Consider the following 13,747-nt stretch of genomic DNA (forward strand, 5'->3'; position numbering starts at 1 on the left):
ATATAATTCAATTTTTTCTGAAAGAGTCATAACTGCAGATACTGAATCCATTAATGAAGTATTTTTTTGGTGTTTTGCTTGCTTATATTCCACGTACTGATCCCTTGGGCAGCCCTTTATTCAAATCTCTAAGTTCTTGGGAAATTTTAGCCTGCTATTTATATAATCTCTACTTTTTTAATTTACAGGGATAGCAGGCTTTGTGACTGTGGTGTCCTATGGTCTTTACAAGTTAAAATACAGAAGAGATCAGAAAATGTCCATTCATCTTATTCACATGAGAGTTGCTGCCCAAGGATTTGTTGTAGGAGCTGTGACTCTAGGTAACCTACTTAATTTGTATATGATTTAACCATCTTTGAGAGTATTTTCATTATTCATTCATTCAGATTAGAGAGTATTTTTATTTATTCATTCATTTATATTCATTCATGAATATTGGATCAAGATGATTAATGGAGGAGGATTGGAAAGAAAGGCAGCGATCTTCACTTGGTTGAGGTTGCTGCCCAGTTATAGGCTTAATGTCATGGTATTTTAAGCACTGAAAAAACCTCAGTAGGCAAAGGTACAAAATTCCAGTTATAAAATGCATAAGTCATGGGGATATAATGTATAGCATGGTGACTATAGTTAATAATGCTGTATTGCCTATTTGAAGGTTGCTAAGAGAGTAGATCTTGAAAGTTCTCATCAAAAGGAAAAATTCTGTAACTATATCTGGTGATAAATGTTAACTAGGCTTATTGTGATGATCATTTCACAATACATACAAATACAGAATCATTATGTTGTATACCATAATGTTGTATGTGAAATATACTTCAATTTTTAAAAGGAAAAACCCAGGAAATAACTAAGTTATAGTTTGTATTATCCTCTGTGATAAAAGGACGAGTGAATAGTTTATACCCTATGTAACTCAGCTATTCAGCTTGAGCAATAGGCAATTTTTTTTAATTAGTCTGTAAATTAAGTGACATTTACACAGTAAAATCCAAAGAATGGTGTAAAATTATCTGGTTTATTCAGGCTATATCAACAGCTAAATCAGATAGTTCAGATAGACAAAGAATTTACTTTGGGACCTAAATTATCTAGGTTTTTTTGTCTACATTAATAAGAACAAGTCATAATGTTCTTAGCTCCCCTTCATACTGTGCAAAGTAGATTCTGCCTGAGTAGGTCTAGGATTATGAGATGATGAATGTGGGACTTGCCTAGAGGGAGTTATATGGTAATTATCTTCTTACTATGAGCTGTTATATGTGATACTTGAACAAAATACAACAGGAAATGTTACTACACAGTAATGTGTTCTCATTTTCATCATTCAGCAAACACTGAGCATGTGCTATGTGCAAGGCACTTGCTGGTCTAGGGATATAAAAAGTAACTCCCTACCCTCCAGCAGTTTAGTCTCCTTAGGGAGAGAGACCAAGAGCTGCTGCTGCTGCTAAGTCACTTCGGTCGTGTCCAACTCTGTGCGACCCCATAGATGGCAGCCCACCAGGCTCCCCCATCCCTGGGATTCTCAAGGCAAGAACTCTGGAGTGGGGTGCCATTTCCTTCTCCAATGCATGAAAATGAAGAGTGAAAGTGAAGTCGCTCAGTCGTGTCCGACTCTTAGCGACCCCATGGACTGCAGCCTACCAGGCTCCTCCGTCCATGGGATTTTCCAGGCAAGAGTACTGGAGTGGGGTGCCATTGCCTTCTCTGAGACCAAGAGCAGGAGAAGACAATATAAAGTCAAATGTACGACAACAAAATAACACAGGTTGCCATGGAAGCACAAGCACAAAGGAGGGGCATCTAGAGCTGAGAATCCAGGGGAGGCCTCTCTAAGGATGCAAACCATGTGGTGAGCCAAGAATGTAGAGGAAATAACTAAGCAGAGAAGGAAGTTGGGGCTCTAGGCAGAGGAAAAAGTCACAAAAGCATGGCATGTTAGTGGAACTCTACATAGCTTGGTATGGTAGGAGATAAATCTGTGTTTGTTGAGACTGTAGAACTACTAGTAGTAACATAAAGTAAGAGAATTGTTATAGGTATTTGGATTTATGTAATTGTAAGGCTCTTGCTTATGTATCAGGAACTGGGACCTGAAGTGGTCAGAGCAAGCAGTTATTAAGAAATGGTAGATGAAAAATGAGAAAAGCAAGGAAAATCTAGAACCTACAAGGATGACCTAGAACACACAGGATATTCTGGAATCCTTGTGGAGTTCTCATCATTTCTAAGCCTTCAAAGTAAATGCTGGGGGTGACATAGAAAAAGCTGATGCCCCTCATCCTGGAACTAAACACAGACCTGGCCAAGGAGTCAGAGAAAGTGAAAGAGGAAAGTCAGCAGGAGGCATGGTAGCTGCACTCCTGATTGCTGCCCCATGCCAACGAAGTGGTCCAGCAGATAAGCAAAAACATGCTGCGGCAGTGCCTTGTCGGGTTAAGAGAACTTGGCTGTTGCTTTACCTCTGCCTTCTAGGCTCATGCTAAATATCTCCTGTGCAGTTTTTCAGGGGATGAAAGTGTCGACTTAAAAAAATGCACAATGTGACAGTTGCGAGTTGAGGTTTATTTGGGGCAAAATGAAGATTTCAGCCTGGGAGGCAGCACCTCAGATAGCTCTGAGAAACTGCTCCAAAGAGGCAGGGGTGGGGTGGATTTTGGTGAAGGGGGAATACATGGAGTCAAGCACATATTTTCCAGAAGGTTTCTGCTAGTCTTGTGAAGCTTTCTGGTGGTCACAAAGAATAGTCATCACTATGAAGGATTTTAGTGCTTTTCTAGATAGGATATAAAAGAATTGGGCTCATTAAGTCAGCTCCTGAAAATATCTAACTATCTGAAGACCTGCCTTCCCAGTTTTTCCCTGAGCACAGAGTGCCTCATTTCTGCTTTCTACCCTAAACTCCTTTCGGGGGGTGTTGAAAATCAAGAGCTCAGCAGCAGCAGCACACGATTTAATACTTATCAAGGTAGATGGCAAGTTCCAATTTGTAGTTGACAAAAGGAAAGGAATTCTGGAAAACCTAGTTACATTTTAGCTAAGTTGACACAACACAAATCCATCACCTTCTACTACTTGTCCTCCTGGCATCCATATATACATCTCTTGATACACTTACCTTCAAATAAAAACAAATGGCAAAATCAAACATGCCTTGTATAACCGAAAACGTGCTCTCTCCCCAAGAGGATTCAGAGTCCCTTTGGGTGATGTTGATTCATTTTTGAGCTGAGTCATGTTCTCTTTTGATATCCTGTGACTTAAATACTGAGATATAAGTTTAACTACTATTAACACTTTTTATATTAGATGGTAGGTAAATGAAAGTGGCAAACAGAAAAAAAAAAACAAAAAACTGGTGAATATACACAAGTGTATTCATATAAAAATAAGGAACAAATATTCCTAACCAGTCTTTGTTTTTGCAACTGGTCAGGTAAGCATGGCTCAGATTATAACCATGTTTTTCCACTAGGCATTTTTCCATCCTTTGCCTTCCAAAAACACCTTGGCTATTCATAGTTATTTGACTGGGCTGTTAACCCAAACCTTCATTCTTAAATGATGTGGGTCATTAATCATCCTTCCTGTATTGGGTGTAATTTTCCACCTTCTTTAATCACAGAACATGGGAGTACTAAGAAATGCCCCAGAAGGTATACATTCCAGACACCCTTCTCCCTAGCCTAACAATATAGCAGCAATTTCCCCTTGATAGATCAGATCAGTGTAATGGACTGATGTGCTGTCCTGTGGAATAGAGATGATCAAGGTCCTACAGACTAGATTGTGGCATAGGGCTGAAAAGTTCACACAGTCCTGAGACTGAGCTCTGAAAGTATACCACTGGCCCTGCCAGATGAAAGCAAACTGCTTCTGACAGTCTTTTTATACTAAAAGGTGTGCAGAAAAAAGCAATCCATCGGATTAACAGCTGCAAATCAGATAGCAAAAATTATGTTGGTTTGCTATAGCACTGAAACCACACCTGTACGATAGCTGCAATTAGACTGGTCACTTGATTAAGTTTTTATAAATCCATTATCATTCTCTAGGATCTCTCTGCCTTCTGGCAAAAGAGGCAAAATGAATAGAGATGTGGTAGAAATCGCCACCCTGGCATCTTTAAGTCATTGCTGATGACACTAAGCTGTACAGTCCCCCTGGGAATGCAGTATTACCTTGATAATAGATGCATAGAGAATGGTTTACACTTAGCTTTCCCTACCATAAGAGCCCTTACTCCACAGGTCAGAAGAACCACTGCTCTACCATGAAAGTATACTAAGGAAGTTCTGGTATTTCAGCTTCATTTAGTGGAGACTACTTTTTCATCCAAGTTTCAGTCTTTCTCAGACAGATATAGAGGACTGTTTCTCCTGGCAAAGGAGAGTCAGTAAGATATCGGGGCTCAAGGACCCACTTTCACTGAAATCTGACCATATGTCCCCATTTCAGTTTTCAGAGTCCCATTCCTTCCAAAGCAATGCCCTAAAATTTAATATAAGAGGTGTTGTGAGGTTGGGAATTCATTTTGTGTTGTGATTAATCACTCAAAAGATTAGACTCTGTGGATATTTTTCAAAAGTAGCAATCTCATGGCCACAGGAATTGAGTTTCTTTTTGGAAAGTCATAAAGCTTTCAGATCTCTCATGCAAACCTGAGCTAGGAATTAAAAGCTATGAGCCCAGGGACTTCCCTGGAGGTCCAGTGGCTAAGACTCCAAGCTCCCAATGCAGGGACTTGGGTTTGATCCCTGATCAGGGAACTAGATCCCACATGCTGCAACTGAGACTTTGTGTATCTAAATAAAAAAAATAAATTGCATCTTTAAAAAAAAAAGCCATGAGCCCATTGTATAGTTTTCCCAAGTTTTCCAGTACACTTAGAAGTAAACAACTATATTATACTTCTTATTTCCACTAAATGTGCTATGGCAGTATATACTTGATCACCTAAGGCCTTGCTTTCTATAGACACCTGATTAAGGGTATCTGCAAGGTGATAATTTTTTTAATGTTTTGCTAATGTATGCCATGGACTGCCAGCATACTCTTAGCCGCTGGAAGTGGGGAGAAAGGCCATTAATACCTTTAAATCTAATCAGATTAGAGAACCAACGCCAAATAACCCAGAACTAACTCACAGAACCAATCCTCTGGGTTATGTTATGTTATGTTAGGGTTATGTTCCTCTGGGAGCTTCTAATACCAAATTCTGTATCATTCTGTTCAATCAGATAAGCAAAACTACTAGTTGTTTTTGTTGTTTATTTTTTATTTTTTTTTTATGCTTTTATTTATTTATTTATTTTCTGCCGTTTTTGTTGTTTAGTCACTAAGTCTTGTCCAGCTCTTTCATAACCTCATGGACTGTGTAGCCAGGCTCCTCTCTCCATGGGATTTCCCAGGCAAGAATACTGGAGTGGCTTGCCATTTCCTTCGAAAACTACTAGTAGTGATACAGAAAAAGGGATTTATTATAGAGATATGACCTTAAGCAATTTGGGGAGCTGGTCAAACAGTCCATGTTAGGCTGTTGGTTATATTTCTAATCCTGGCACCTGAACAAGGCAGAAGTTGGGAAGGAAAAAGAAACTAGAATCTGCAAGGATGAACTGGAACCCACAAAGACAAGTGGAAACTTGAGTCAGAATCTTGTCGACTCTGACCTAAATGGCATGACCTTTCAGAAAAGCTGGCACCTTCTATTATCCACATCTGGCCCGGGAGCCAGAAAAGCTAATAGAGGAGATTCACAAGGAGCTGAAAGGCCTGTGGGCCTGACTGCTGCCCAACAGTAGCAAAGAGAGCCAGCAGATAAACAACACAGACAAACTATAATAGCACCTGGTCCTCTATACCAAGCCTAACAAGTGCAAAAAGTATTTGGCAGGTGCTGCTTCACTTTTCACCTTCAGATCTCAAGTCAAATGTCTCTCATGGCCAAGCTGACTCAGAACTATGCAGAAAAGGAGGCTTCCCTGGTAGCTCAGTTGGTAAAGAATCTGCCTGCAGTGCAGGAGACATGAGTTTGATCCCTGGGTCGGGGAAGATCCCTTGGAGAAGGAAATGGCAAACCACTAGATATTCTTGGACAGAGGATCCTGACGGGCTACAGTCCATGGGATCTCAAGAGTCGGACACGACTTAGCGACTAAACTACCACCACCACCATGCAGAGAAGGGAATCCTAGAAAACATAGTGACAGCTGAGCTAAATTGATATAAAACAGATCCCCCTGTAGATTTTCATGGTTGCTAGTTGAGGAGTAACAAGATGAAGTAAACCAGTGAAGGGTTTAAACAGGGGAGTAACATAGTCGGGATAACAGTTTAGAAAGATGCCTGCGGGGGGACTTCCCTGGTAGTCCAGTGATTAAGACTCCACACTCCCAGTTCAGGGGGCATGGGTTCTATCCCTGGTGGAAGAATTAAGACCCTGCATGCCTTACTGGGCTTCCCAGGTGGTGCTAGTGGTAAAGAACCTGCCTGCCAATGCAGGAGATGTGTGTTTGAACCCTGGTTCAGGAAGATCCCCTGGAGGAGGGCATGGCAACCCACGCCAGTATTCTTGACAGAGGAGCCCAGTGCGCTACAGTCCATAAGGTCGTAAAGAGTCAGACACAACCAAGATGATTTTGCACCCAAGCACACATGCCACACTGCGCAGCCAAAGCCAAAAACAAAACAAGACAAAAAAGATTTATCAGTATATTGACTGACTATAGTACATTTATTTTGTTTATAAATGCACATTTTGAGGGGCATGCTCAACATATTTGCTTATATACAAGTTTTGGAGACCATCTACATATGGGAGGTAGAAATGTCACATTTAATATAGTCTATATGTGGGTCTCACTCTCAAAAGAGAGATCTACTTGCTTACAAGTGAAACAACAGGTGTGAATGAGGTGAGAAAAGCATTGGGATCAGAACTCCAGGAAGCACCTACATTTAAGAGGTAGCGTGCATGTGTGCTCATCAGCGTCCAACTCTTTGTGACCCCACGGACTGTATAGCCCAGCAGGCTTCTCTGTCCATGGGATTTTCCGGGCGGGAATACTGGGTTGGTTCAAGTGTGTTGCTGTTTCCTACTCTGGGGATCTTCCCAACTCAGGGATCGAAATTGAGTTTTGTTTTGTTTTTTCCTGGAGCCACTTGTATGATCTAAACCCCAAATTAATAAGATAGAGGGTGTTTGTTTTTAATTGTAGGTTAGTTTTAGAAAAAATACAAGTGAAGAAATGCAGTGTTTGTTTCCCATGAATACTCTATTGATACACGTATTTTGTTTCTAGGTGTTCTCTACTCTATGTACAAGGATTACATTAGACCTCGATTCTTCAATAGGTACAAAAAATGAAGTTACACACAAGAAAAATAAGAAGCCTTCTGAAAAGTACTTATGAAGAATGAATTTTCAATATGTAGCCAATTATACCGCAGAAGTTTCAGCCAGAATTCTCATAGCCTTCAATTGGTTAAGATGTTGACTTCCAAATCAACAATCATAAATAGTCAACTAAAAAATGTATTTGTTGATGTCTTTTAGAACCTAGGACATGATTTTCTGACTTTTAAATTTTTTATTTTTTAGTTAGTGGCAGAAAATAATCTATATTATGCCAAATCAATCTGAAAATTAGAAGTTATATAATAGCTATAGAATAATTTTCTCCATATTAAATGTGATGCTGTATTCATTGCTTAATTCTCTCCAGACAGGGCGAGGTAATTAAGGCTTTCACCAAGTCCTTTTTAGAATCGGCAAAAATTACATCAGAGGCAAATGAATGGCCACGTTGTTATTTAAATTTGGTTCTGCCCTGAGGGCCCCTGTGGAGCAGCAGGGTTGTGCACTGCAAGGGGGGTGCCAGTGAAATTAAAAAAAAAAAATTTGGTTTACCACTCTACACCTCACTCTCATACAGAAACTTGACTTATTTACCACAAACATAAATGTCTAACATTAAATATTGTGTATTCATCTTTATACTTTTTGAAAGTATTTCTAAGAATACAAAGGTAAATTGCTAAAACAATCCCTTTTCCCTCAAATGGCAGTATTGTGGGAGTGGAAAGATTTAGTCCTTTTGTGCTACTGCTAGTCTGGCATGACACTGCAGAAAACACAAGAAACAAAGAGGATAATAAATGTGAAGTATACTGAGGCCCCAAGCTCCTCTGTAAGCCCTAGGGTTCTAAAAACTAGTTCCATCTTGTTGAAGTCCTAACTGCTATGCCTCAGATTTATTCTGACTCCAGGCATGGGAAAGAAAACCAAAGCCGGGGGAAAAAAAGTACCCACTGAGATAAAAACAAGAATGCAAGGTAAAAAAAAACAAAATATACACTAAAATGCATGTAATATGATCTGTGGTGATGATTTCCTCTTCCTGGATATTTTCTGTAGTGGAGAAATACTCTGACTGGAAGGTGAAGTCTAGCGTTTGGGGAAGGGAAAAATGCAGGAATGTTTGAACGTCTATCTGCAGTCTAGACACTAACTCACTGTTGTGTGTATTATATGCACCCTTCTCTACTGGCTCAGGTAATTATTTTTAAAGTTGCCATCTGCACCTACTATGAGGCTCTTCAAGTGCCACCAACAGACAGACATGTTTCAGTCAACACTTTAGAAACAGGCGAGGAAAGAATCCAACTACTCTATTCGCCAGAATAAACATTCCAGCAGTTGGCTCTAATATGTTCCATGAAATCAGAAAAATCTGAGACCTCTGGCATAGAAATGTCATCCTTCATGTTGATTACACAATGAAAAGATACTTCTAATCAGGCTACCAGAAAGATGCCCCTCTCCCAAAACATGCTCAGCATTAAAAAGAGATGAACTGAAGTATTTACTCAGAAACGGGCTCTTCTGACAAACTGATTCGTCTAGAGTTGCTGTCGCTGTATACAGAAACCAAAACACTGAAACTCACTTTTTGTTTCTTTTTCAAGTAAAAGCTGATAAATGGTGTTAACTCAGTTTTACTTTTAAGATCAGAAGGTCTATAACCTCTCTGGCAAGGCTGTTGCTCTTATGAGAAGTTTCAAGGGCCACAAACAAGAAACAGGGCATTTTAAAGAATCACCTTGGTAAAAAATCCCTGCCACTTAGAGGATCGAATTATAAATGAACAAAGGCAATGTCTGGAAGGTGCTCAGTTTTAAAATAAGGCAGTAAGGTTTATGCTGAAGGAGGAAAATGATGCTCAAACATACAAAGGCTGCAGGGTTTGTAAACTCAATGCCTTTGGTGCTGAAAGGAAATGAGAGAAGGCATGGTGTGTATTCCATTAAAAATGGATAGCTGCCATTCACTGTAAGCCAACGACACTTCCATGAAGAGATGTGAGCCTGGTGTTGAAAATCTTCTGACTTTTCAATCAAATCAATATGCAGAAACTTTCAAGTATAAGTATTAAGTGTCTCATTATACAGATTTTATGGAGGCCGCTACGGGTGCCCAGGTTCCTGCAGTGAGCCACTGCCAACCCATGCCACCAGAGGAAGAGTCTCCAACACTAGCAGATGGGGTATTTTTTTTGGTGGGCTCCAGCATCCTCCTGTCGATGGTTGTTCAACAGATAGTTGCGATATTTTGCTCTCACAGGAGGAGATGGGTACACACATCCTTCTAATCTGCCATCTTGAACCTAGACTGACTTTTAAACCACCAGCTGTTTAATTGTGTTGTCAAGTAAACAGTTTTGACTCCCTTCAAAAAAAAAATTATGAAATAAAAAAAATCCTAGTTAGGTTCAGTTCAGTTCAGTTCAGTCGCTCAGTCGTGTCAGACTCTTTGCAACCCATGAATCGCAGCACGCCAGGCCTCCCTGTCCATCACCAACTCCCGGAGTTCACTTAGACTCATGTCCATCGAGTCAGTGATGCCATCCAGCCATCTCATCCTCTGTCGTCCCCTTCTCCTCCTGCCCCAAATCCCTCCCAGCATCAGAGCAGAGTCTTTTCCAATAAGTCAACTCTTCGCATGAGGTGGCCAAAGTACTGGAGTTTCAGCTTTAGCATCATTCCTTCCAAAGAACTCCCAGGGCTGATCTCCTTCAGAATGGACTGGTTGGATCTCCTTGCAGTCCAGGGACTCTCAAGAGTCTTCTCCAACACCACAGTTCAAAAGCATCAATTCTTCGGCGCTCAGCTTTCTTCACAGTCCAACTCTCACATCCATACATGACCACTGGAAAAACCATAGCCTTGACTAGACGGACCTTTGTTGGCAAAGGAATGTCTCTGCTTTTCAATATGCTATCTAGGTTGGTCATAACTTTCCTTCCAAGGAGTAAGCGTCTTTTAATTTCATGGCTGCAGTCATCATCTGCAGTGATTTTGGAGCCCCCAAAAATAAAGTCTGACACTGTTTTCACTGTTTCCCCATCTATTTCCCATGAAGTGATGGGACCAGATGCCATGATCTTTGCTTTTTTTTTTTAAATTTTATTTTATTTTTAAACTTTACATAACTGTATTAGATTTGCCAAATATCAAAATGAATCCGCCACAGGTTTACATGTGTTCCCCATCCTGAACCCTCCTCCCTCCTCCCTCCCCATGCCATCCCTCTGGGTCGTCCCAGTGCACCAGCCCCAAGCATCCAGTATCATGCATCGAACCTGGACTGGCAACTCATTTCATACATGATATTTTACATGTTTCAATGCCATTCTCCCAAATCTTCCCACCCTCTCCCTCTCCCACAGAGTCCATAAGACTGTTCTATACATCAGTGTCTCTTTTGCTGTCTCGTACACAGGGTTATTGTTACCATCTTTCTAAATTCCATATATATGCGTTAGTATACTGTATTGGTGTTTTTCTTTATGGCTTACTTCACTCTGTATAATAGGCTCCAGTTTCATCCACCTCATTAGAACTGATTCAAATGTATTCTTTTTAATGGCTGAATAATACTCCATTGTATATATGTACCACAGCTTTCTTATCCATTCATCTGCTGATGGACATCTAGGTTGCTTCCATGTCCTGGCTATTATAAACAGTGCTGCGATGAACATTGGGGTACTCGTGTCTCTTTCCCTTCTGGTTTTCTCAGTGTGTATGCCCAGCAGTGGGATTGCTGGATCATAAGGCATGTCTATTTCCAGTTTTTTAAGGAATCTCCACACTGTTCTCCATAGTGGCTGTACTAGTTTGCATTCCCACCAACAGTGTAAGAGGGTTCCCTTTTCTCCACACCCTCTCCAGCATTTATTACTTGTAGACTTTTGGATTGCAGCCATTCTGACTGGTGTGAAATGGTACCTCATAGTGGTTTTGATTTGCATTTCTCTGATAATGAGTGATGTTGAGCATCTTTTCATGTGTTTGTTAGCCATCTGTATGTCTTCTTTGGAGAAATGTCTATTTAGTTCTTTGGCCCATTTTTTGATTGGGTCATTTATTTTTCTGGAGTTGAGCTGTAGGAGTTGCTTGTATATTCTGGAGATTAGTTGTTTGTCAGTTGCTTCATTTGCTATTATCTTCTCCCATTCTGAAGGCTGTCTTTTCACCTTGCTAATAGTTTCCTTTGATGTGCAGAAGCTTTTAAGGTTAATTAGGTCCCATTTGTTTATTTTTGCTTTTATTTCCAATATTCTGGGAGGTGGGTCATTGAGGATCCTGCTGTGATGTATGTCAGAGTGTGTTTTGCCTATGTTCTCCTCTAGGAGTTTTATAGTTTCTGGTCTTACGTTGAGATCTTTAATCCATTTTGAGTTTATTTTTGTGTATGGTGTTAGAAAGTGTTCTAGTTTCATTCTTTTACAAGTGGTTAACCAGAGTTCCCAGCACCACTTGTTAAAGAGATTGTCTTTAATCCATTGTATATTCTTGCCTCCTTTGTCGAAGATAAGGTGTCCATATGTGCGTGGATTTATCTCTGGGCTTTCTATTTTGTTCCATTGATCTATATTTCTGTCTTTGTGCCAGTACCATACTGTCTTGATAACTGTGGCTTTGTAGTAGAGCCTGAAGTCAGGTAGGTTGATTCCTCCCGTTCCATTCTTCTTTCTCAAGATCGCTTTGGCTATTCGAGGTTTTTTGTTTTTCCATACAAATTGTGAAATTATTTGTTCTAGCTCTGTGAAGAGCTCTGTTGGTAGCTTGATAGGGATTGCATTGAATCTATAGATTGCTTTGGGTAGTATACTCATTTTCACTACATTGATTCTTCCAATCCATGAACATGGTATATTTCTCCATCTGTTAGTGTCCTCTTTGATTTCTTTCACCAGTGTTTTATAGTTTTCTATATATAGGTCGTTAGTTTCTTTAGGTAGATATATTCCTAAGTATTTTATTCTTTCCGTTGCAATGGTGAATGGAATTGTTTCCTTAATTTCTCTTTCTGTTTTCTCATTATTAGTGTATAGGAATGCAAGGGATTTCTGTGTGTTGATTTTATATCCTGCAACTTTACTATAGTCATTGATTAGTTCTAGTAATTTTCTGGTGGAGTCTTTAGGGTTTTCTATGTAGAGGATCATGTCATCTGCAAACAGTGAGAGCTTTACTTCTTCTTTTCCAATTTGGATTCCTTTTATTTCTTTTTCTGCTCTGATTGCTGTGGCCAAAACTTCCAAAACTATGTTGAATAGTAATGGTGAAAGTGGGCACCCTTGTCTTGTTCCTGACTTTAGAGGAAATGCTTTCAATTTTTCACCATTGAGGATAATGTTTGCTGTGGGTTTGTCATATATAGCTTTGATTATGTTGAGGTATGTTCCTTCTATTCCTGCTTTCTGGAGAGTTTTTATCATAAATGGATGTTGAATTTTGTCAAAGGCTTTCTCTGCATCTATTGAGATAATCATATGGTTTTTACTTTTCAATTTGTTAATGTGGTGTATTACATTGATTGATTTGCGGATATTGAAGAATCCTTGCATCCCTGGGATAAAGCCCACTTGGTCATGGTGTATGATCTTTTTAATGTGTTGTTGGATTCTGATTGCTAGAATTTTGTTAAGGATTTTTGCATCTATGTTCATCAGTGATATTGGCCTGCAGTTTTCTTTTTTTGTGGGATCTTTGTCAGGTTTTGGTATTAGGGTGATGGTGGCCTCATAGAATGAGTTTGGAAGTTTACCATCCTCTGCAATTTTCTGGAAGAGTTTGAGCAGGATAGGTGTTAGCTCTTCTCTAAATTTTTGGTAGAATTCAGCTGTGAAGCCGTCTGGACCTGGGCTTTTGTTTGCTCGAAGATTTTTTATTACAGTTTCAATTTCCGAGCTTGTGATGGGTCTGTTAAGATTTTCTATTTCTTCCTGATGGAGTTTTGGAAAGTTGTACTTTTCTAAGAATTTGTCCATTTCTTCCTCGTTGTCCATTTTATTGGCATATAATTGTTGATAGTAGTCTCTTATGATCCTTTGTATTTCTGTGTTGTCTGTTGTGATCTCTCCATTTTCATTTCTAATTTTATTGATTTGATTTTTCTCCCTTTGTTTCTTGATGAGTCTGGCTAATGGTTTGTCAATTTTATTTATCCTTTCAAAGAACCAGCTTTTGGTTTTGTTGATTTTTGCTATGGTCTCTTTTGTTTCTTTTGCATTTATTTCTGCTCTAATTTTTAAGATTTCTTTCCTTCTACTAACCCTGGGGTTCTTCATTTCTTCCTTTTCTAGTTGCTTTAGGTGTAGAGTTAGGTTATTTATTTGACTTTTTCTTGTTTCTTGAGGTGTGCCTGTATTGCTATGAACTTTCCCCT

The 13,747-nt window shown here is 39.6% G+C and overlaps 1 protein-coding gene across 3 annotated transcripts in view; it reads left to right on the plus strand.

Annotated features, from left to right (window-relative positions):
* Nucleotides 1–7,390, plus strand: part of LOC102400376 (HIG1 domain family member 1C) — a 39,973-nt gene extending 32,583 nt beyond the window's left edge. For all 3 annotated transcript variants that reach the window (XM_025284153.2, XM_044941741.1, XM_044941740.1), the window contains exons 3-4: nt 189–323; nt 7,314–7,390. In XM_025284153.2, the coding sequence (XP_025139938.1) occupies nt 189–323; nt 7,314–7,378 (200 nt within the window). In that variant the 3' untranslated portion in view covers nt 7,379–7,390. The remainder of the gene's footprint in view (nt 1–188; nt 324–7,313) is intronic.
* The last annotated feature ends 6,357 nt before the right edge of the window (nt 7,391–13,747 follow it).

Source organism: Bubalus bubalis, chromosome 4 (genome assembly GCF_019923935.1).
Source record: "Bubalus bubalis isolate 160015118507 breed Murrah chromosome 4, NDDB_SH_1, whole genome shotgun sequence".
NCBI classification, from domain to species: domain Eukaryota; kingdom Metazoa; phylum Chordata; class Mammalia; order Artiodactyla; family Bovidae; genus Bubalus; species Bubalus bubalis.